Source organism: Orycteropus afer, unplaced genomic scaffold, assembly GCF_000298275.1.
Source record: "Orycteropus afer afer isolate SDZICR_OR568_19922 unplaced genomic scaffold, OryAfe1.0 scaffold00194, whole genome shotgun sequence".
NCBI classification, from domain to species: Eukaryota; Metazoa; Chordata; class Mammalia; order Tubulidentata; family Orycteropodidae; genus Orycteropus; species Orycteropus afer.
Window position 1 is genome coordinate 6,445,141 of NW_006921781.1, and position 25,199 is coordinate 6,470,339.

Below are 25,199 nucleotides of genomic sequence, written 5' to 3' on the forward strand. Positions count from 1 at the left end.
TAGACTGCCAGATTTCAGTGACTTAAAGACAAAGATTAAATCTTTCTCAAAGACTGACCCAGGGCTGATGTTTGAGTCAACAGGGTGGCTCTTCTCCACAGGCATTAAGAGAGTCAGGAAAATGGTGATTCCATGACGTTTAGCAAATGACTTTCAAGCTCATTATAGGTAGTGCCATCAGACAGAAGGAGGAAAGAGCAATAAGAATCATGTGGCAAGTCATTGATGCACGCTGCTTGCTCATGTTGCCTTGGCCAGAACTCAGGTTTATGGCCATACTTAATTGCAAGGGAAGCTGGGAAGTGTACTCTAGACAGCACATTTTAGACAACAGCCAGAAGTTTCTGCCTTACCAGAGTTACTCTTCTCCACAATCCAAAGTAATTCAACAAATTAACCAGTTGTTGTCAAGCTGACTCAGACTCATGATGACCCCATGTATATCAAAGTAGAACTGTGCTACATAGGGTTTTCAACAGCTGATTTTTTGGCATCTCTGGGTGTACTTAATCCTCCAGCCTTTCAGTTAGTAGTGAGTGTGTTAAACTATTTGCACCACCCAGAGATTCCAATGCAGTGTAATTGCTATTCATTGTCCTAAATATACCAAACTTGTAATTTAATGGAAAACAATGGAGGAGGATAAAGGATTCATACCTGACAATCCATGTTATTTTCCTCTTGGGAAGGGAGTAAGGGTTGATAGAGTATGATCAGGACCGTCACTTTTTATTTTTTGCACTTTTCTGTTTTAATTTTCTGACTCATAATTGTGTTCATGTATATTGCTTTTATAATTAAAAAATTAAAGCATTAAAAACTAGTTACAGTGAAAGGAAAGAATTGTTTAAGCTACAATGGGATCATTTGATTTCTCTGATTAATGACAAAATTTAGCTCTCCCAAATGTTACTGTCCTATGTGCTTTTTTTTATGCCTCTCATTCTTATGATCCCTGCTATGGGACTTGCGTTTCTATCCCAGTGATTTCTCTCTGTTACTACCATAGGTTCTTTCAATGCTTGTAGCTGTATGAATGCCTTTTGTTCATACCCTGTTATATGAAGCTGGCTCAGGCAAAATAAATACCTGTTAGATTTCCTATAACCCATATTGCTAAGCATGTCGCAGAGACTCTAGAAATATCTGTTGCTTTAATGAATGCATGTGTGAATGTTCGAATGGTTACTTGCTCACCTTCTAAACTTCATGATGATGAAATTCAGGTTTGTGAAGCTATTGCAAAGTACAAGTAGAATACATCGTTAGATCGTACTTACACAGATGGTTTCTAACACACAGAGGTTTTGTTTCCAAATGTGCTATATAACATGAATTATTTATAAGTTAGAACTATGGGCACCTAAGATAATTATGCATATTAAATATGCCTCTATAATATTATAGTAGTTCTCAAGATCACCAGGGGTGCTTTTAAGAAACACAGATTCCTGGATTGGAAAGTTGCATTAGACAAACTGGATTAGAAAGCCAGGGTTTGAGTTCAGTCATTTTTTATACTTAGGACAGATGACTCTCATGTAGCCACTCCCACACAGGTCTTCCTACTGGCATTTGGAAACTATTGTTCTGTGGGCCCAGAAATGACACATGCTAAGCCTGTCACTAGTAACTACCACCACAGCATGAGCTTTTTTTTTTTTTTTTAAATTTGAGAAAAACTTCAACTGCACTGAAAATAGTATCAACCACCAAGGTTACACTATTAAGATTTTGTTTAAACCCATATGAGTCAATTTTGACTCATGGCATCTCCATGTGTTACAGAGTTCAACTGCTCCATAGGGTTTTCTAGGCTGTAATCTTTCTTCCATGGAGCTGCTGGGTGTGTTTGTTTTTTTAATTGACTTGTTATAGTTCTTTATATATTCTTAATACTATTCTTTTTTTTTCTTGTAGCATGTAAATGTTTTCTGAGTTATCTTTCTTATTTGTAGTATCTCACCATTGTTTTTCTAATATTAACACAACCATATAATCACATACATATTATTCATATATTTATAAATGAAGTAATGCACTTTAGTATTTGGTATAAATGTAAAATACAGTACAATATACCTTCTCTCTCCTGTTAGCTAATATACATAATAGCTGTTTCTGAACCTTCTCTTCAACACTAGAATCTAACTTTGATTCTTTTTTCTCTTTTATGAAAATAAGGGGCTTATATTTAGGAATAGCACAAAACTTAACAGGCAGAAACAGAATATGCTGGTCACAATCTGGTGACCTTTGGCCTTCATTTGACTGCAGAGGTTATTTGGTCTGTATGGTGTTGGTTTACAGTGTGTCCAAACAATTTGAATGAGTTGCTGAGCTATTTCACATGAAAAATGTTCAACAGTTTGGTTATACTTGTAAAAACTGGGACATCTGGCCATGCTGCCCTGTGACTCTGCAGGGCAGTGATTGCTGAGAGCTGAGAAGCAGTAGCAGATCACTCCTTGGTTTGTCGAAGTCCCCACTACTCTCTCTGGTCTCCCCATGTTGACCTAAATGGCAGTTCCCACTTATCCTTGAGTCTGAGTTTCTGTTTCTGTTACTGTGGCTAACTTCTCTCAGCTAGAAGTAGGAGAGAGGAGATAAACCTGCCCATATTCTCCCCACGAGAGTACCAAAGAGAGGTTTATAACTGCTATTTTTTCAGTAAGGAGATCCCCTAATATTGGCCATTTAGCTTTAAAATTCATAGTGTTATGGATTGAATTATGTCCCCCAGAAATATGTGTTGTAAATCCTAACCTCTATGTTTGTGGTTATAATCCTATTTGGGAATGGACTTTATTATGTTAATGAGGAAGGATTAATGTAGGGTGTATCTGGAATCACATGTTGAGCTATAAAAAGAGATTAAACAAGCAGAGAGCAATATGGGGGAGGGGAGACCCCCCAAGCCAAATGAAGCTCAGAACAGACACATGAAGATCTCCTAGAAGCAGAAGCTCAGAACAGACAAGGACCTTCCTCCAGGGCTGCTATAGAGAGAAAGGCTTTCCCTAGAGCCAGCACCCTGAATTTGGACTTCTAGCTTCCGAAACTGTGAGAAAAGAAGTTTCTGTTAGTTAAAGCCACCCACTGGTGGTATTTCTATTGTAGCAGCACTAGGTAACTAAGACAGTAGTTTAACCTTTTTAGTAGAATGTTCTTATGTGTCTTGTCAGGGAGCTCTGGTACCATAATGCCTAAGGCACTTGACTGCTAACCAGAAGGCTGGCGGTTCAAACCCACCAGCCACTCCTCGGAAGGAAGATGGGGCAATCTACTTCCATAGTGATACTGCTTCCAAAACCCAAGGAGGGGTCGCTGTGAGTTGGGTCTGACTCGACAGCACATAATAACAAGATGTGTCTTGTCATGCCTCAAAAGTGAGTACTGTGGCTAACCAGGTGGAGAAACGTGCTTAGCACCTTGCATTCCTGGTGTGATGAGTTGCAAAGGTCTCCCAAGATTCTATAGTTCTAAGTTTTTGTTTCTTGGTTTTTTAAATTTTTTCATTTTTTTGCTTTTATAAAAATTTAACTTTGGCAATCTGGGCTATTCAAATGAACTAACAGATACACATTTTATCACCTGTGCCCTTTCCCATATTTTTTTATTTTTTCAAAAGAGTCACTTTTATTTTCTATTAATAATCTCCATTAATTGATTTTTCAAATACCATGCTATTTCAGTATAATATGCCACATCACTTTCTTTCTTGACTTTTTACAATGTAGTATCTCCTCCAAATCACCCACTCCTCCTTAAACTAGACAAGATTCTAGTGGTATAGACATAGAAGACAACTATTTTTATACTCCTGGGTATGACAGGAAGACGAATCAAGTATGAATAGGCTCTTTCCCTCTCCCAAATTTTCCTCAACACCCAATGTTCTGAAATGGTTAAGAATCCTAAATTAATCCTTGAGAATTTTTTTTTCCATTTTTTTCTCATCTTGTCTTGGCATCTTTTTATTTACTGTTAGAAGTGATCACCTAGATTGAGAAGTGATTCTCTTGTATTCTCTTTGTATTATATTTATATTATATTATTTGTTGTTGTTAGGCACCATCAAGTTGGCTCCAATTCATAGCGACCCTATGTACAACAGAACAGAACACTGCCCAGTCTTGTGCCAACCTCACAATTCTTGCTATACCTGAAACCATCATTGCAGCCACTGTGTCAATCCATTCATTGAGGACCTTCCCCTTTTTTGTTGTCCCTCCACTTTGCCAAGCATGATATCCTTCTTGAGGGAATAGTCCCTTCCGACAACATGACTAAAGGAGCTGGGACAAATTCTGGCCATTCTTGCTTCCAAGGAGCATTCTGGCTGCACTTCTTCTAGGACACATTTGTTTGTTCTTTTGGCAGTCCGTGGTACTTTCAGTATTCTTCACCAATACGACAGCTCAAAAGTATCAACTCTTCTTTGGGCTTCCTTGTTCATTGTCCAGCTCTCACATGCATATGTGGCAACTCAAAATACCATGGCTTGGGTTAGGCTCACTTTAGTCTTCAAAGAGACATCTTTGCTCTTCAACACTTTAAAGGGATATTTTGCAGCAGATTTGCCTAGTTCAATACATTGTCTGATGTCTTGACTGCTGCTTCCATTGGTGTTGATTTTGGAATCAAGTAATATGAAATCTTTAACAACTTCAATCTTTTTTTCCATTTATTCTGATGCTGCTTATTGGTCCATTTGTGAGGACTTTTTTTTTCTTTATGATGAGCTATAATCCATACTGCAGAATGAAGTCTTTAATCTTAATCAGTAAGTGCTTCAAGTCATCTTCTCTTTCAGCAAGCAAAGTTGTGTTGTCTGTGTATTGCAGGTTGTTAATGAGTCTTCCTCCAATCCTTATGCCACATTCTTCTTCATATAGTCCAGCTTCTTGGATTATTTATTCAGCATACAGATTGATTAAGTATGGTGAAATGATACAACCCTGACTCTCTCGCTTCCTGATTTTAAAGCATGCAGTATCCCCTTGTTCTGTTCAAACAACAGCCTCCTATGTACAGGTTCCTGATGAACACAATCAAGTGGTCTGGAATTCCCATTCTTCTCAATGCTATCCATAATTTGTTATGATCCACACAATTGAATGCTTTTGTATAGTCAACAAACACAAGTAAACATCTTTCTGGTATTCGTTGCTTTCAGCCAGGATCCATCTGACATCAGCAATGGTATCCCTCATTGCACATCCTCTTCTGAATCCAGCTCACATTTCTGGAAGTTCTCTGTCAATATACTGCTGACACTGTCTTTGAATTATCTTCAGTAAGATTTTACCTGTGTGTGATATCAGTGCTGTTGTTCAATAATTTCCACATTCTATGAGATCACCTTTCTTTGGAATGAGTACAAATATGGATCTATTCCAGTCAGTTGGCCAGGTAGCTGTCTTCCAAATTTCTTGTCCAAGATAAGTGATTGCCTCCAGTGTAGCATCCATTTGTTGAAACACCTCAATGAATATTCTGTCAATTCCTGGAGACTTTTTTTTTTTGCCAATTCCTTCAATATAGCTTCAACTTCTTCCTTCAATACCACTGGTTCTTAATCATATGCCACCACCTGAAATAGATAAACATTGACCAGTTCTTTATGGTACAGTGACTGTGTATTCCTTCCATCTTCTTTTGATGTTTTCTACATCATTCATTAGCCTTCTGGTTAGCAGTCAAATGGGTTAGGCGCTATGCCACCAGAGCTCCCATTTTGCCCACAGAATCTTTCAATATTGCAACTCGAGGCTTGAATTTTTTCCTCAGTTCTTTCAGCTTAAGAAATGCCAAGTATGTTCTTTCCTTTTGTTTTTCTAACCAGGTCTTTGCACATTTCATTATAATAATTGGCTTGTATTCTCAAGCTGCTCTTTGAAATCTTCCGTTCAGCTCTTTTATCTTGTTATTTCTTCCATTTGTTTTAGCTACAGTCCATTCAAGGGCAAGTTTCAGAGTTTCTTCTGACATCCATTTTGGTCTTTTCTTCCTTTCTTGTCTTTTTAATGATCTTTTGTTTTCTTCATGGATGATGTTCTTGATGTCATCCAACAATTCCTCTGGTTTTTGGTCACTGGTGTTCAGTGCATCAAATCTATTCTTTTGATGGTCTCTAAATTCAGGAGACATATTATCAAGGTCATATTTTGGCTTTCATGGGCTTGTTTTAATTGTCTTCAACTTCAAGTTGAACTTGCATATGAGCAGTTGATGGTCTGTTCCACAATCAGCTCCTGGCCTTATTTTGGCTGAAGATATTAAGCTCCATTGCCTATTTCGGAGCTCTGGTAGTGTAGTGCCTAAGGCACTTGATTGCTAAGCAGAGGACTGGCAGTTCAAATACACTAGCCACTCCTCGGAAGGAAGGTAGTGATACTGCCTCGGAAACCCAAGGGGGGGTCGCTATGAGTTGGGTCTGACTCAAGGGCACATAACAACAACAACATTGCCTCTTTCCACAGATGTAGTCGATCTGATTCTTGTGTACTCCATCTGGTGAAGTCCACATGTGTAGCTGTCATTTGTACTGTTGCGAAAAGGTATCTGCTATGAAGAAGTCATTGGTCTTGCAAAATTCTATCATGTGACATCCAGCATTATTTTTATCACCAAGGGCATATTTTCCAAGTATAGATGATTCTTCTTTGTTTCCAACTTTTGCATTCCAGTCACCAGTGATAATCAACACATCTTGATTGCATATTTGGTCAATTTCAGATGACAAAAGTTGGTAAAAATCTTCAATTTCCTCATCTTCGGCTTTGGTGGTGGTGTGTAAATGTGAATAATAATAGTATTAACTGGTCTTCCTTGTAGGCATATGGATATCATTTAGAGTAGACTGATTGCTGTAATAAACAGACCCCAAAATATATAATAGCTTGAGTAGTATGTAACTGCCCCCGTCCCTTACTCATATAAGTTGTACAGATTTGAGAAGAGATTCCCTTCTACTCAGCTCTTCAGGGATTAAGACTGCTTGCTGAAGCTCTACCACCTTCAATACATAATTTCCAAGGCTGCTCTGGGACCTGTCTCCATTTTCACCAACCAGAGGACAAACATCTATGGAAGTGAATACTTGGGAAGTTTATAATAAGTTAGTCCTGGAAAGTTCTCTGACTTTCCATTGGTCAGACTCCATCACATAACCACCCTTAGCTGCCAGGGAAGCTGGGAAATGTAGTCAAGTTGAATGACCATGAAAAAGAGGACAGAAATGTTAATGGACATTTATCAATCTCTGCCATTATTGTGTTATGTTGAGGTGAGGTTATTTTGAAGAGACCCTGTTGGATAAGCCATAGTAACCATATGAAGATCTATCAGGAGGGACCCTTAGCATCATAAGTTAAACATGAGTAAACACCATCAGTCAAAGTTATTGGTAGTCCATCATTACTACTATGGAGAATAAAGGAAAGAATCCTTTATTCATACTTGGGCAGAGAGATAAAGTAGGAGAGGATTTCCCCTCCAACATCCTACCCCAACAGGTAACAGAGTGACAGTGGAAATAAGCAGCAAGAAACTTGAAGGGAAAAAAAAAAAACATCACTCATAATGCTAGAGTCCAGTATTCTTAGTCTAGTTGGCCTTCCCCAGCAGGATACTCTTCTTATGTCCCTTAAAGAGAATCTATATCTTATTTTTAATAAATAACACCATTATTACTGAGGGATCCCAATTCAGGTCTGCCAATATATGAAAATTTTATTTTGTACCAGGCATTGTGGTAATAGAAAAATACTAGTTAGCCTAGTAACTTGGGACTTGTCTCATTTGTGAATGTCTTAGTTACCTAGTGCTGCTAGAACAAAAAATACTACAAGTGGGCTTTAAAGAACAGAAATTAATCTTCTCATAGTTCAGGAGGCTATTTCCAAACAGGGTCTTATTTAGAGGTGCAAACCAAAAGCCATTGTTATCAAGTTGGTTCCAAGTCATGGTGACCCCATGTGTTACAGAATATAACTGCTCCACAGGGTTTTCTTGGCTATGATCTTTAAGGAAACAGATTGCCAGTTCTTTGTTCTGTGGCACTTTTTGGTTAGCAGCTGGGCACAAACCGTTTGCTCCTCCTAGGGACCTATTTATAGTTATAGTAGTTAAGATTTCAACACATACTTTGGAGGAATACCATGAATTTGTAACAATGTAGTTTGTCACTTGGGAGAAATCTGCATTCTCTGTAGGCCTCTACTTGTATTCCTATGGCAATCCTATGGCTCAGTCACTATGTTTGAATCTTGTGGCATGGTTGGGGCAGCGATAATTGACACAAAGGCCATGGCTAGTAGTTGGCTGCCCAGCTGTCTTTGTGTTTGACATTGGCAGGTAGGCAGCAACAGTCAACACACACCGTGGGAGTTCCTTTTGGATCATGGCCTGAAGTTCCTTCCTTGCTTATCATGGCATTTCTTCTTCATTGCTTTCTCCAATGGTCTGCACTCAGCTAAGGATATTCAGAAATCTCATCCAAATTTCTGGCAACTCTCTTTTTTACACTTTTGACTGATGACTTCGTGAAGCCCCAGACGGTGGGGCTGCTTCCAGACTCTGTGCCTTCATTAGTCTCCTTGTCTATTCTGGGGAAGATAAGCAATTCTAGGCAAGTGGAATGGCTGCATGTCTCAACTGCTTAAGTCTTATATTTCCTAGGGTTATGTATGTCACTTAACTTTTAGCTCTTCCTTTCTCAGCTTAAGCTTCTGACATTGTTCAAATGTCATGTTCTGCCTTTTACCTAAGTAATTATTTGAAGTGATGTTGGTGTTCTCTGTTTAAAATAATTTCTAATTCTTTGTTTTGACTTTCTCTCTATCTTTTTTTTTTTTTTCTACTAGATGCCATTTGTTCTTAGCCAAATATTTGTGTTTCTTTTAATGCTTATGTCCTAAAATATTGATGAATTGGATCTTAACATAAGCCAAAAAATATAAGGGGGAAGTAGAGGGTTAGTAGAAGGAAGAAGGCAGATGAAGATCAGGATGCAAAAGTCTGGTGCAACATAAATCAGGCCTTGATGAAGCATTTGGTTGTGCAAATGGAACAAGGGGGTAGAATTCCGCAAATGTCACGGGGAAAGGATAAAAGAAGTAGAACTGAATAAGCAGAATATGACAGTCATTGAAATGAGGACTAGGAAACAATTCCAGTATTATTTGGTTGACATAAGGAATGCTGGTTTACAAATGGTTAAGTGCTCAGCTGCTGACTGTAAGGCTGACAGATCTAATCCACTCACCAGCTCCATGGGAGAAAAAACCTGGTGATCTGTTTCCATAAATATTACAGTCAAGGAAACCTTATGAAATAATTGTGTTCTGTCACATGGAGTTGCTATGGGTCTAAATTGACTCAATGGCATGCAGCAATGACAGACTGCATGCTTGACACAGTTGAGAGGAGAAAATAGGGTGGTGGTTTGAATTTTTAAAGAAAAATGAAGACCTTCTTATTGAAATTCAGGCCAGTTCTAGGTCAACCTTTCAAAGCTAAAAAGGACATGTCAGAAATTCAGACCAATACCAGCAATGCTTCTTATTCACCATGCGAGGAAATTCATGATTTCCCTTAAGTCAGATACAAAGGTGTATGTGTGTCTGAAGGAACTCTGGTAGCGTAGTGCCTAAGGCACTTGACTGCCAACCAGAAGGCTGACAGTTCAAACCCACCAGCCACTCCTTGGAAAGAAGATGGGGCAATCTACTTCTGTAGTGAGACTGCCTCGGAAACCCAAGGAGGGGTTGCTATGAGTCGAGTCCTACTCGACGGCACATTAACAACAACAACAACATGTGTGTCTGAAGAGATAGGCTCCATTTCTGCTATCAGAATCCCAAAAGGGTTCATGATCCATAAATGGCTAAGAGTTACTGGACTAAAGGGTCTATTAGTCAAAGCTATGTGGCAAATGAGGTAACCAGGAGAAAGAAATACTCCTAGAATGTGGAGTAAGGCTTAGTGTAAGATGGATGTGGGATGAGATGTTGTGGGTTTATGTTCTGAGTTTCAAGCTTTAAATATTCAGACAGGAAATTAGGGCCCTGGATTATGGGATCTAACAGAGCTTTATCTCCATATAAATAACACAAAGTGGAGAAAAAGAAATCACAGTTTCACATAACACAAAACTAATTTCTTATTTTTCAAACTTAATGTGCCTCAAGAATGCGTACTTGCAATAATAATGTTTTGGTTTGATTTTCTACTATATGATGTTCTTAATAAAATTTTTTTGTTATACATTGTGGTAGTTAAATTTGTATGTCAACTTGGCTGGGCCTGGTTGAGAAGGTGCGCAACTGATGGTAATTATTCCCCATCATGAGATGAGCAATCAACTCCATGGTGGGATCTACCACAAGCAACTGAGTAGCTGCCTTAGGGATGTGGTCTGCTTTCTGTATATAAGGAGAAGCCTTGGGAATGGTCTCTAGCTTATGGCACATGTGGACCTTGCATGTAGCTGTGTCATTGTTCAGCATCCTGCCATGCTCTGCCAACCTTGGGACTTACAATGGACTTAAATTAATGGCCTGCTGTGTGGTTTGGTAACATCAGTACTGTGCCTTTTTACTTGTCAACCTTGAGGCTTCTCAGTCTCAGCAACCAGCAGCTGTCTGAGTGAAGAAATGCCTTTAGCTCCAGTGGGCCAAGAACAGGAGGCAGAGCTGGACCCCAAAGTTGAGGGGCTTCTACCCAGCCCCTGGAGCCTGGCATTTTGAACTTGGACTTAAAGCCTCCAAACTGTAAGAGATTAAACTCTTGTTTGTTCAAGCCATCCCATTTGTGGTATATTCCTGTCAAAGTGGCACTAGGTAATCAAAACATACATAAAGCAACCAACCTACTGCCATTGAGTCAATTCTGACTGACAACGACTGTACAGGACAAAGTAGAACTGCCCCTAGTGTTTCCAAGGCTTCCATTCTTTATGAAAGCAGACTGCCTCATCTTTCTCCCATGGAGCCACTGGTGAGTTTGAACCATTGACCTTTGGGTTAGCAACTAAATGCTTTAACCACTGCTTTACAAGAGCTCCTTTTTTTCTACCTAGGACAATCTTAGTCATCACTCAATAAAAGTCTAAGCTAGTGTCCAAAGGTAAAGTAAACAATGATATGCTTATTTTTTGTGAAAACATTAACACCTATTTGTGTTCCTTATAGTAAAACTGCTGAATTCTTGAGCCAACTGCAAACAGAGTTACCAAACAGAAGCACCTATGAAAGTACTCTTTATGAACCACAGTCCTCAACATGGGTAAGTAGAATGGCATTCAGAGTGCTGTCTGAAATCTTTTTGAAAAAAATTGTGGTAAAAATGTATATATAACAAAATATTTGCTAACTCAACAATTTTTCAATGAGTTTTACATTCAGGGACATTGATTGTGTTCATCATGTTGTACAACCATTACTTCTATCCTTTTCCAAATTATTCCACCACTATTAACAGAAACTCAGTCTGGCACCTTTTAAATACTATGTTTAGTATAAGGGCATGGAGTGATCTGTACAGGATAAGATGCTGGGATGAAAGGCCATGGACATGATACGAAATGTTGACCTCAAATATTATCTAAGCTACAAAACAATGATAGTGTATATTACCTCCATTATGGGCAACTGGACTAACTATCAGCTTCTGAAAAGATCCTTCATCTCACTCAGTTATCCATTTATCCATCCATCCAATTGTATGTCTACATAAGTTGCACTGAGTTGCCTAAGTTTCTGCCTAGAAGGAGTTCAGTCCAGTAAAGGAGGAAATTAGTATTTACAAAGAAACATAATAAGTATAGGACATATCAGAATTTGAAAACACCTACCTAAGCATCAAGTTGCGTGTGTATTGTATGTGCGTATGTATGTACATGTGTATGTAATCACTTCCTGGCAGAAGTAACCCCTGAGCTGAATCTTAAAAGGCAAGTCCATAAGATGAAGACAGTCATTCCAGGTATCAGAAGGAATTAAAGCACAGAAGAAAGAATGAAGATAAGGCTAGACAAAATATGGCTTGTTGGAGAATAATAGTTTTATGTAGCTGGACTACAGAATAATGAGCTAGAAGGCTGAAAAAGTAGACAGAACTCATAAGGAGCATTTCTCAATGGTGAAACTGCTAGTAATGGGTAGGACAGTTCATTGTGTGAATTGTCTTGGGTACTGCAGGGTGTTTAGCATCTTCACCTCCCTGGGAACTAAACGCTGGTAGCACTGCCTCAACATTGAGACCCACAGAAATGCCCCACACCTTTCCACACATTCTCTAGGAAGCTGGTGGTGTCCCTGGTAGAAAACCAGGGGCTCCTGAAGAAGTTTGTGTACCAACTGAAGAACTTTGAAGAACTTAGACCTCACTCTATGAGTATTGGGAAGGTACTGAAAGGTTTTAAACAGAGAATGTTCAAGGCCATGTTTGTATTCTAGCTAAATCACATTCGTAACCACGTGAAGGCTGGATCTAAAGGAGGCAGAGAGGCTTCAAGAAGGCTTTATGCAGAGAGTTCTCCGGCCCCTCTCAGGGACCCGTGAACCTCGCCAGGGCCCCTCGGGGACCCGTAAACCTCATGCGGAAGCACAGAATAAAAACTTCTCCTTAACCCCCCCCCCCCCAAAAAAAAGAAGGCTTTATGCACTAGTCAAGGTGAGGGATGATGAGGATTTGAACTAGAATAGTGGCTGGGAGGGTGAGACGAGGGTATAGGTGTGAGTAATGTTTGTTGTTGTTGTTGTTGTTATGTGCCATCGAGTCAGCCCTGACTCATAGCGACCCCTCCTTGGGTTTCCGAGGCAGTATCACTACGGAAGTAGGATTGCCCAACCTTCCTTCCGAGGAGTGGCTGGTGGGTTTGAACCGCCAGCCTTCTGGTTAGCAGTCAAGTGCCTTAGCCACTATGCTACCAGAGCTCCCGAGTAATGTTTAGAAGATACAATTGACAGAGTTCCGTTGTTCTCGTTAGCTCCTGTCAACCCAATCCCAACTCATAGCTATCTCATGCACAATGGAATAAAACACTGCATGGTCCTGTGCCAACTCCATGACTGGTTATGGATTGGACCATTGTGATCCATAGGCTTTTCACTGACTGATTTTAGGAGGCAGATCACTAGACATTTCTTCCTCATCTGGAAGATCTGCCAAAACTTGTTCACCATCATAGCAACATACAAGCCTCCGTTTAGGGATAGGTGGTAGCTGTGCATTGGCTGGGAATTGAAGCTGGGTCTCCTTCATGGAAGGCAAGAATTTTACCAATGAACTACCACTGTCCTTGACTGGCTCATTGGGGACAAGAAAGTAAATGTAATTAAGAATGACTCTGGGAATTGGTTGTGGTGAAAAGAAAGGATAGGTTTAATTTTTCTAAAGTCTTAGCTTTTCCAGGTTTGGGCCCAACCCACTGCCATCGATTTGGATCTGACTCATAGTGACCCCATGTAGAGTTTCTGAGGCAGTATCACTACGGAAGTAGATTGCCCAACCCAACCTTCCTTCCGAGGAGTGGCTGGTGGGTTTGAACCACCAGCCTTATGGTTAGCAGTCAAATGTCTTAGGCAAGCAGGTAGTAAATATTAAATTAGCTGTTAGAGAAATGTAATCTTCTTCCTTTTGCCCTCTTTCTGTTTAGTACCTTTTTTTTTTTTTTGAAATCAGGAAGACATTATGACATTCCTTGGGAAAAAATCATTATACCACTATTTACAAACCTTTATGTGCTCTTTGTTTTTAACTCCTTTGCCTGCTTCTAATGTAGTATTCCAAACTTTAAATTGGTCAGTGTGGCCTCTACAAGTTGTACCAACTGAAATCTGTCCCCACTTAAGGCAGGATTGTGAGGGAAAGGGTGAGAAATTGTAGGGAATGGAAGTAAATCCTGTGTAAATGACAGTCCTTGACATCTATGTGGATATCTTTGTGGCTGTGAGGAGGGGAAGGAGGACAGGAGTTGGATAGCTTTACAAACGGGGCTTGTCGGAAAGCTGCCAGCATGGTCTTGCTTGCTGTATGGGGCTTCCTGGCTCCATATGATTTGAAACACCTGGCAGTACTGTGTGTGCATGCTCTATTTATTTTGGCTTGTACCTTCAATTTAATAGGATCATCCTGAATTTTTATATTATCATCCAAAGCATAAGCAAAGTCTTCCTGAGCTGCATTTTCTGTGGATTGATTAGCACATTAATCAGACACTCCTCAGAACTATTAATAGACTATATGGAGCAGGATTGGATCCAGGATGCTTCCTTATGAGCCTCATGCAATAGCTGCTCTCATTTTGACACCAAACTATTAATAATTTGTAGGCGTTCAATATCTTTAACTGACTTTTTATCCATATTAAACTCTTCTCATTCTGTCTAATCCATATGCATAGAAGTCCTTGGAGAATACTCTGTGGAACCATTTATACTGCTTTAGTAAAATCAAGTGTGTACATTGCCCTTTTGTGAAACATGTTCCTTCTCTGCTGAAAGAAGGCACCTGCAATTTACCTTGTTGTTGTTGTTATGTGCCGTCGAGTCAGACCTGACTCATAGCAACCCTTCCTTGAGTTTCTGAGGCAATATCACTATGGAAGTAGATTGCCCAACCTTCCTTCCAAGGAGTGGCTGGTGGGTTTGAACCACCAGCATTCTGATTAGAAGTCAAGTGCCTTAGACACTGATAAATGTATAAGACATGTACATTGTATACTGTGTAAATACCATCTATATGGGATGTGATGAGCTCTATGAAGGTTTAGGTTTTATACAGAAACTCAAGGAGGGGTCGCTATGAGTCAGGTCCGACTTGACGGCACATAACAACAACAACAACAATGCAACTTTGCCAAAATAAATTCATCTTCTTGCAGTCTTCTTATTTAATGTGGATCTGCCATGGGTAGATGGGAATATAATAAATACTATATGTTCAACAAAGGGCACTGGTGGCAGAGTGATTAAAGTGCTCAGCTGCTAACCAAAAGGTCAGTGATCCAAGCCCACCAACTACTCAGTGGGTGAAAGATGTGGTAATCTGATTTCATAAAGATTTATAGCCTTGGACATGCTATGGGACAGTTCTACTCTGTCCTATGGGGTCTCTATGAGTTAGAATTGACTCAATAGCAGTGGATTTGGTTTATGTCCATCAAAAAGACAACAAGAAAATTCTTTTAGATATTATATAAAAAGACTTTAGGCAAGAGGTACTTACAATGTTTACCTACATATTGATTTTGTTCTTTTTATAGGTGTACAGGTGTGTGTGTGTGTATGTGTGTGGGAGGCATATAGGGAGAAATACTAGCATCATCATAACCTCCTAAGCCATTATCATTGAATATTTTTGGTCCCATACCAAATGGTTTCCAACCTCTAGTTTGCTTACCCTTGGTCTACTCAAGTGATCATCTACCAACAATTTTAAGTAGATGTAGATATAAGGATCCCTGGTGGCACAGTGGTTAAGCACTCAGCTGCTAAACTGAAGATCAGCAATCCAGACCTGCCAGCTGTTCCACAGGAGGAAGATGTGGCAGTCTGCTTCTATAAAGATTACTGCCTTGGAAACCCTATGGTGCAGGACTACTCTGTCGTGTAGGATTGTTATGAGTCAGAATCAACTTGATGGAAATAGATTTAGTTTTTTTATATGTATACATATAAATTATGCCACAACTTTTCCATCAGTTTGTACTGTGGTGGCTTGCATGTGGTTGTGATGCTGGAAACTATGCTACCTGTATTTCAAATACCAGCAGGGAGGAAGGAGAAGGAGAAAGAGATGGAGGAGAAGGAGGAAGAAGAAGAAGGAGGAAGAAGAAGAAGGAGGAGAAGGAAGAAGAAGGAGGAGGAGGAGGAAGGAGAAGGAAAAGGAGAAAGAGAAGAAGAAATAATACAAAGAATCACTGTACTAAAAATAATTGGTCAGTATTCCACCATTTCAGGAGGTAGCATATGACCAGGAACTGGTGGTACTGAAGGAAGAAGTCCAAGCTGAAATGAAGGGATTGTGAAAAGCAATCCTCTAAAAATTGACAAAATACCAATTGAGATATTTTTTAAAAAATGCATGCAAGGATGGAAGTGCTCACTCATTTATACCAAGAAATTTAGAAGACAGCTACCTGACCAGTAGACTGGAAGAGATCCATATTTGTGCCCATTCCAAAGAAGGGTGATTTAACAGAATACAGAAATTATCAAATAAATCATTAATATCACATACAATTAAAATTTTGCTGAAGATTATTGAAAAATGGTTGGAGTAGTACATTGAAAAAGAACCTGCAAGAAATTCAAGCTGGATTCAGAAGAGGATGTGGAATGAGGGATATTATTGCTGATGTCAGATGGGTCTTGGTTGAAAGCAGAGAATACCAAAAATATGTCTACCTGTGTTTTATTGACTATATAAATGTATTTGACTGTGTGGATCATAACAAATTATGGATAACATTGTGAAGAAACTTCACTGTGCTCACAAGGAACCTGTACATAGATCAAAGGGCAGTCATTTGAACAGAACAAATGGATACTGTGGTTTGAAATCAGAAAAGGTGTGTGTCATGGTCACAATCCTTTCACCATACTTGTTTAATCTGTATGTTTAGCAAATAATCCAAGAAGATGGACTATATGAAGAAGTACATCGGATCAGGATTAGAGGAAGACTCATTAACAATTTGTGATATGCAGGTAACACAACCTTGCTTACTGAAAGTGAAGAGGACTTGAAGTACTTACTGATGAAGGTGAAAAACTACACAGCTTTCAGTATGGATTTTACCTCAAAAATCCTCACACCTGAACCAATAACCTACATCATCTTAAAGAGGAAAAAGATTGAAGTTGTCAAGGATTTCATTTGGCTTCAGTCCACAATCAATGCCCATGGAATAAGCATTCAGGAAATCAAATGACATAATTCATTGGGCAACTTTGCTGCAAAAGATCTCTTTAAAACATTAAAAAGCAAAGATATCACTTTGAGAACTAAGTGCACCTGACCAAAGCCATAGTATTTTGAATAGCCTCATATGCATGTGAAACTGCACAATGACTAAGGAATACTGAAGAAGAATCTATGCATTTGAATTATGGTTTTGGTGAAGAATATTGAATATACCACGGACTGCCAGAAGAACATCTTCAGCCAAAACAAGGCCAAGAGCTGACTGTGAAACACCATCAACTGCTCATAGGGAAGTTCAAGTTGAAGCTGAAGACAATTAAAACAAGTTTATGAGAGCCAAAATATGACCTTGATTATATCCCACCTGAAGTTAGAGATTATTTGAAGAACAGATTTGATGCATTGAACACCAATGACCAAAAACCAGACAAATTGTGGGATGACATCAAGAACATCATCCATGAAGAAAGTAAAAGGTCATTAGAAAACAGGAAAGGAAGAAAAGACAAAAATGAATGTCAGAAGAGACTCTGAAACTTGTTTTTGAATGGACAGTAGCTAAAGCAAATGGAAGAAATGACAAGATGAAAGAGCTGAACAGAAGATTTCAAAGAGCAGGTCGAGAAGACAAAGTCAATTATTATAATGAAATGTGCAAAGACCTGGAGTTAGAAAACCAAAAGGGAAGAACATGCTTGGCATTTCTCAAGCTGAAAGAATGGAAGAAAAATGTAAGTCTTGAGTTGCAATATTGAAGGATTCTATGGGCAAAATATTGAACGATGCAGGAAACATCAAAAGAAGGTGGAAGGACAACACAGAGTCATTGTACAAAAAAGAGTTGGTTCATCCATTTCAGGAGGTGGCATATAATCAAGAACCAATTGTACTGAAGGAAGAAGTTGAAGCTGCACTGAAGGAATTGGCGAAAAGCAAGGCTCCAGGAACTGATGGAATACCGACTGACATGTTTCAGCAAACTGATGCCATACTGGAGACATTCACTCATCTATGCCAAGAGATTTGAAAGACAGCTATCTGGCCAACTGACTGGAAGAGATCCATATTTGTCCCCATTCCAAAGAAAGATGATCCAACAAAATGTGGGAATTATTGAACAGTATTGTTAAAATCACATGCAAGAAAATCTTGCTGAAGATAATTTTAAAATAGTTGCAGCAGTGTATTGACAGAGAATTTCCAGAAATGCAAGCTGATTCAGAAGAGGACATGGAATGAGGGATATCATTCCTGATGTCAGATGGATCTTGGCTGAAAGCAAAGAATACCAGAAAGAAGTTTACCTGTGTTTTATTATCTACCCAAAAGCATTCAATTGTGTGGATCATAACTAATTATGGAGAACATTGAGAAGACTGGGTATTCCAGAATATTTAATTGTGCTCATGGGGAACCTATACATAGACCAGGAGGCTGTTGTTCAAACAGAACAAGGGGTTACTGCATAGTTTAAAATCAAGAAGCGAGTGCATCAGGGTTGTATCCTTTCACTATACTTGTTCAATCTGTATGCTGAGTAACTAATCTGAGAAGCTGGACTATATGAACAAGAACATGGTATCAGGATTGGAGGAAGACTCGTTAACAATCTATGATATGCAGACAATACAACCTTGCTTGCTGAAAGTGAAGATGACTTGAAGTACTTGCTGATGAAGATTAGAGACTACAGTCTGCAGTATGGATTACACCTCAACAAAGAAAACAAAAATCCTCACAACTGGATCAATAAGCAATACCACGATATATGGAGAAAAGATTGAGGTTGTCAAATATTTCATATTACTTGGTTCCACAGTCAACACTAATGGAAGCAGCAGTCAAGAAACCAGACAACATATTACACTGGGCTAATTTGCTTCAAAAGACCTCTTTAAAGTGCTGAAGAACAAAGATGTCTCTTTAAAGACAAAGGTGTACCTAACCCAAGGGATGGAGCTTGGGTATCATAGTGCCTAAGGCACTTGACTGCTAACCAGAGGGCTGGTGGTTCAAACCCACCAGCCACTCCTTGGAAGGAAGGTTGGACAATCTCCTTCTGTAGTGATACCGCTTTGGAAACTCAAGGAGGTGTCACTATGAGTTGGGTCCGACTCAAGGGCACACAACAATAACAACAACCCAAGGGATGATATTTTCAAATGCCTCATATGCATGTGAAAGTTGGACATGAATAAAGAAGAGAAGAAGAAGTTGATGCTTCTGAATTGTGGTATTGGCAAAGAATACTAAAAGAACCACGGACTGTCAGAAGAAGTAACAGATCTCTCCTGGACGAAGTGTACCCAGAATGCTCCTTGAAAGGGAGAATGGCCAGACTTTGCCTCACCTACTTTGATCATTTTGTCAGAAGGGACCATTCCCTGGAGAAGGATATCATGTGAAAGCTGGACATGAATAAAGAAGAGAAGAAAAGTGCAGGGTCAGTGAAAAAGGGGAAGGCCCTCAAGGAGATCTATTAACACAGTGGCTGCAACAATGGGCTCAGGTATAGCAAGTATTATGAGGTTGGCACAGGACTGGGCAGTGTTTAGTTCTGTTGTACCTAGGGTTGCTCTGAGTCAGAGCCAAGTCAACAGCACCTAACAACAACAACAGTCAGAAGAATGAACAAATCTGTCTTGGAAGAAATACAGCCAGAATACTCTTTAGAAGCCAAAATGGTGAAATTTTGTACTTGGGACCTTTTACCAGGAGGGACCAGTCCCTGGAGAAGAACACCATGCTTGGCAAAGTGGAAGGTCAAGTAAAAAGAGGAAGATCCCCAATAAAATGAATTAGCACAGTGGCTCCAACAATGGCCTTAAACATAGCAACACTTGTGATGACCACGCAGGATGAAGTAGAGTTTTGTTCGGTTGTCTATAGCATCACTATGAGTTGGAATGAACTGAAGACCCCTAATAACAACAATAAAATATGGGTATCTGTATTGTCGTTGAGCTGATTCCTATTCATAGTAACCCTATAAATAGGATAGAACTACCCCCATAAAGTTTCCAAGGCTGTAAGCTTACTGGAAGCAAACTGCTACATCTCTCTTCCATGGAGCATGGCTGGTGAGATTCAACTGCCAACCTTTCTGTTAGCACTATCAGGGCTCCTTTATATATGTATGTAATTCATATATGAATATATGATTATATATATTTTTTATAAATATATATATGTATATATATGTGTGTGATGGGGCAATCTACTTCCGTAGTGATATTGCCTCGGAAACCCAAGGAGGGGTCGCTATGAGTTGGGTCTGACTTGATGGCACATAACAACAACAACAACAAATACATATACATATATATATATATATATATATATATATATATATATATATATATAGGACTAATTTTTATGTGTGTGTATATATATATATATACACACACACACACACACACACACATATATACACACATGTATGTATGTGTGTATATATTATGGTAAATATAGATGTAACAAAACACTGGCATGTCAATATTATTCACATGTAGAATTCAGTGACATTGTGTTCAACTTTGTTGTTCAGCCATCACTATTACCCATTTCCAAGTTTTTCCATTGTCCTCAACAGAAGCTAGTGTCCCCTAACTATAACTCCCCCTTCCCAAGAATAATATTTTTGAAAAATCTGATCCTGGTGTTCCAATGCACACAATCACTCAGTGGCTTCTCATAGGATAAAATCAAAATGCTTTAGCTTAAGCATAAAGCCTTTTCTGATCTCTACCTTGTTTATCTTTCTGGCATCATCTCTCAACAGTCCTCTAGGGTCTGAAGACTGGCCTAGAGTCTAGGCATGGGCCGTAGTTGGGAAGGTATAGAAAATTAAAAGTCTGAGGCCCACTCTAGACCTCTAGAGTCAGAACCTTTATATTGAAAGGTCCATGGGTGACTTGTGTGTGTGTTAATGTTTGTAGAACATTGCAGTATAGCTCACTCCTCTCCTTAGTCATATCCTCCTGTTTACTTTACACTGAATGCTTGTTTTACTTTTTAACCTTGTGTAACATGGCCCTTCTTCAAAAGCCAAATAATGCTTAAAGGCACGTGTCCTTTGCCACCCGGAATCCCACTCCCAACCCAATACTTTAAGCCCTTGAACTAGTTTCCTAAATTTAGTGGTTTTAAACAATCCTACTTTATTTCTCTTAGTCCTGGGACTGAGAAGTCAACAATGAGTCTCAGGGGACTAATATTGTGGTGTCAGCAATTCTGTTTTTTTTTTTTTTTTTCTGGAGGCTCCATGAGGGAAATCAGTTCTTTGCCTGTTTCAGATTCTGGAGGCAGCTGGCTTTCCTGGGTTCCCTGGTTTGTGGCTGTATCACTCCAATCTCTATTTCAATTCATATGACCTATTTGCCTTCCTTTGATGAGGATTGTTGTGATTAAATAGGTTACACCTGTATAATCTGGGCTATTCTCCTCAATTCAAGATCCTTCATTTGATCATATCTCTAAAGTCCTTCTTTCTACATAAGGTAACATACTTACAAGTTCCTGGGATTAAAACATGGATATCTTTGGAGGCCATATTTCAAATGCCCAAACTCCTCTAGCTGTTTCTTTTGTTACTATGTATAGCTATCTCTTTATTAATCAATTTTAGGCCTCATTTATTTCATTTATTATTATAGTAAATGAGGGTTTTTAATAGGCTTAAACTTCTCTGTTACCCCTCCCCCAATATCCTAATACAATTATTTAGTATTTATTTATTCTCAGGCTTTCCTCTATTTATGACTGTGTAAATATTTCTTTCACTGCCAAGCCAGTTGTTGTTATGTGCCATCGAGTCATCTCTGACTCAAAGCGACCTTATGTACAATGGAAAGAAACACTGCCTGGTCCTGTGCCAGCTTCATGATCCCTACTATACCTGAGCCCATCACTCCAGCCACCATGTCAATCCATCTTGTTGAGGAACTTCACCTCCTTTGTTGACCCTCCACTTTACCAAACATGACATCCTTCTTCAGAGAATGGTCCTTCTGACAACATAACCAAAGTAGGTGAGATGAAATCTGGCCATCCTCTCTTCCAAGGAGCATTTGCACTGCACTTCGTCCAGGACAGATTTGTTTATTCTTCTGGCAGTCCATGGTACGTTCAGTATTCTTTACCAACACCACAACCCAAAAGCATCAACTCTTCTTCGGTCTTTCTTGTTCATTGTCCAGCTCTCACATGCATATGAAGTGACTGAAAATATCATGGCTTGGGTTGGGCATGTCTTAGTCTTCAAGGAGACATCTTTGCTCTTCAGTGCTTGAGAGAGGTCTTTTGCAACAAATTTGCCCAATGCAGTACGTCTTGATATCTTGACTGCTGCTTCTGTTGACATTGATTGTAGAACCAAATAATATGAAGTCTTTGACAACTTCAGTCTTTTCTCCATCTATTGTGATGCTGCTTGTTGGTCCAGTTGTGAGGATTTTTGTTTTCTTAATTTTGAGGTGTAATCCACACTGCAGACTGTAGGCTTTAATATTCATTAGTAAGTGCTCCAAGTCATCCTCACTTTCAGCAAGCAAAGTTGTGTCGTCTGCATATCCCAGGTTGTTAACGAGCCTTCCTCCAATCCTAATGCCACATTCTTGTTCATATTAGTCCGGCTTCTCGGATTATTTGCTCAGCATACAGACTGAATAAGTATGGTGAAAGAATACAAGCCTGACACACTACTTGCTTGATTTTAAACCAGGCAGTATCCCCTTGTTTTGTTTGAATGACTGCCTCCTGGTCTGTGTACAGGTTCCTTGTGAGTCCAATTAAGTGTTCTGCAATTCCCATTCTTCTCAGTGTTATCCACAATTTGTTATGATCCACACAATCAAATGCCTTTGCATAGTCAATAAAACACATGTAAACATTTTTTCTGGTATTCTTTGCTTTGAGTCAAGATCCATCTGGCATCAGCTATGATATTCCTTTTTCCACGTCCCCTTCTGAGTCTAGCTTTCATTTCTGGAATTTCTCTGTCAACATACTGCTACAACTATTTTTGAATTATCTTCAGTAAGATTTTACTTGCCAAGCCAGTTAGTATATGTGGTAGTTAAGTTTGTGTGTCAACTTGGCTGGGCCTGGTTGAGTAGCTGGGCAACTAGTTGTAGTATTCCCCATGATGAGACTGGTAATCAACTCCACTGGTAATCAACTGTGAGCAGCTGAGTAGCTGTCTTAGGGATGTGGTCTGCTTCCTGTATATAAAAAGAAGCCTTGGGAAATGGTCTCTAACTTTTGGCATGCTTGAACCCTGCATGTAGTCATGTTGTTGTTCAGCAGCCTGCCATGCTCTGCTGACCTTGGGACTTTCAGTGGACTTGAATTAATGGCCTGCCATGTGGTTTGGTGACATCAGGACATTGCCATTTTATTTGTCAACCTTGGACTTGTTAGCCTCAGAAGCCAGTAGCTGCCTGAGTGAAGAGATGCCTCTAGCTTCAGTGGGCTGGGAGCAAGAGGCAGAGCTGAAGCCCAAGGTCAAGGGGCTTTCACACAGCCCCTAGAGCCTTGCACTTGGAACTTGGACTTCTAGCCTCACGAATTGTAGGAGAATAAATTCCTGTTTGTTCATGCCATCCCATTGGTGTTCTTGTCAGAGTGGCACTAGGTAGCCAGAACAGCATATTTTAATTACATTTCATCTTTTTAAACAACTGTTTAAAAATTTTATTTTATTTGTGTATTTGTTTACTTCCCTTTGCACTTTCGACTTCTTTCCCTCAGCTTTGTGACTCTTCTATAAAATACCTTGGTGCAAATTTCTGCACACTTTGCTATCTTGTGCCTATCAAGTAACTTATCATTTCCAGTTATTCTTTTTTTTCCCCCTGGAAATATTTCTCTTCAGTCCTCCTCACCTCTTGCTCTAACCTGCACTGGTTGACCTTAGACTTGCCGCTCAGCTGTTGTTTTGGGACTTCCCTTCAGCACAATGATTCTCAGCGTGGTCTGCACACTGGAATCACCTGGGGAGTTTTCAAAATTACGATGTCTGGGTTGTACCCTCAGAGATCCTGATGTGCTGTGGCCTGGGCACGAGGATTTTGAAAAGCTCCCCAGGTAATTCTGTTGTGCAGCCAAGGATGGGGATCACTGCTTTAATGCCACCTTGGGTATTTCTTCAATTACTTTTTACCTTGGGTTTCCTGTTTTCTGGATATTTTCTCATTTTATTTCTTTGTTTTTCCCAAGCACATTATTTAATAGCTTTCCCAGAGGAGATACGTGGGAGGTAAACATGTTTGGGTTCTAGCATGTCTAAAACTATCTTTATTGAGCCCTCATACTTAGTTTGCAATTTTACTGGGAAATTGTATTGGAAATACAATGTGTAATAATTTTCCTTCAGAATTTTGAAGACATTCTTCTTTAACTCTGAGTATCAGTCCCTGCAAACTCCAGTGCCATTTGGGTCTCAGTCCTTATGTGATGGCTGTCCTCATTTTCTACCTGGCAGCATTTTAATATCTTCTGTTATTTTCTTATATTCTGAAATTTCATAATTATGTGCCATAGCAAGGGTCCTTTTTTTTTATTATTAATTTTTCATCTGAAAACTCTATCTAGCTCTGGAAGATTTTCTCGTGTTATTTCTTTGATTTCTTACACTTCATTTTATCTTTATGGAATTCCTATTAGTCAGATCCTTGATTTCCTAGATTGATCTTTTAACTTTTCTTAAAAAATATACTTCTTTTCTTCTTTGATTTTTCTTTGGAGTCTCTGGGTGGTGCAAACAATTAATACACTTACTCAGCTGCTAACTGGAAGATTGCAGGTTCTAGTTCACTCAGAGATACTTTATAAGAAAGGCCTGGAAATGTACTTCTGAAAAGTGAACCATTGAAAACCCTGTGGGGCATAGTTCCACTCTGACATACATTGAGGTCACAGTGAGTCCAGGTCAATTTGATGAAACTGGTTTTGGTTAAATTTATCTTTGGCAACTTTTAAAAAACTTTCTGGAATATTTTCTTGACTTTATCTTCTAAATTATATACCAAAACCAAAACCAAGCTCACTGCCGTCAAATAGGATCCAACTCATAGTGATCCCGCCTTGGGTTTCTGAGGCGGTATCACTACAGAAGTAGATTGCCCAATCTTCCTTCCAAGGAGTGGCTGGTGGGTTTGAACCACTCGCCTTCTGGTCAGCAGTCAAATGCCTTAGGCACTACACCATCAGAGCTCCTGTATGTGTATGTGTGTGTATATATGTGTGTGTGTGTGTATATA

General features: G+C 39.3%; 1 protein-coding gene across 1 annotated transcript in view; it reads left to right on the plus strand.

Annotated features, from left to right (window-relative positions):
• EPSTI1 (epithelial stromal interaction 1) overlaps positions 1–25,199 on the plus strand; it is a gene marked incomplete at its 3' end in the record, with an annotated part of 166,802 nt that overhangs the window by 102,721 nt on the left and 38,882 nt on the right. The window contains exon 7 of the mRNA XM_007947838.1: positions 11,199–11,292. Coding sequence (XP_007946029.1) covers positions 11,199–11,292 — 94 coding nt within the window. The remainder of the gene's footprint in view (positions 1–11,198; positions 11,293–25,199) is intronic.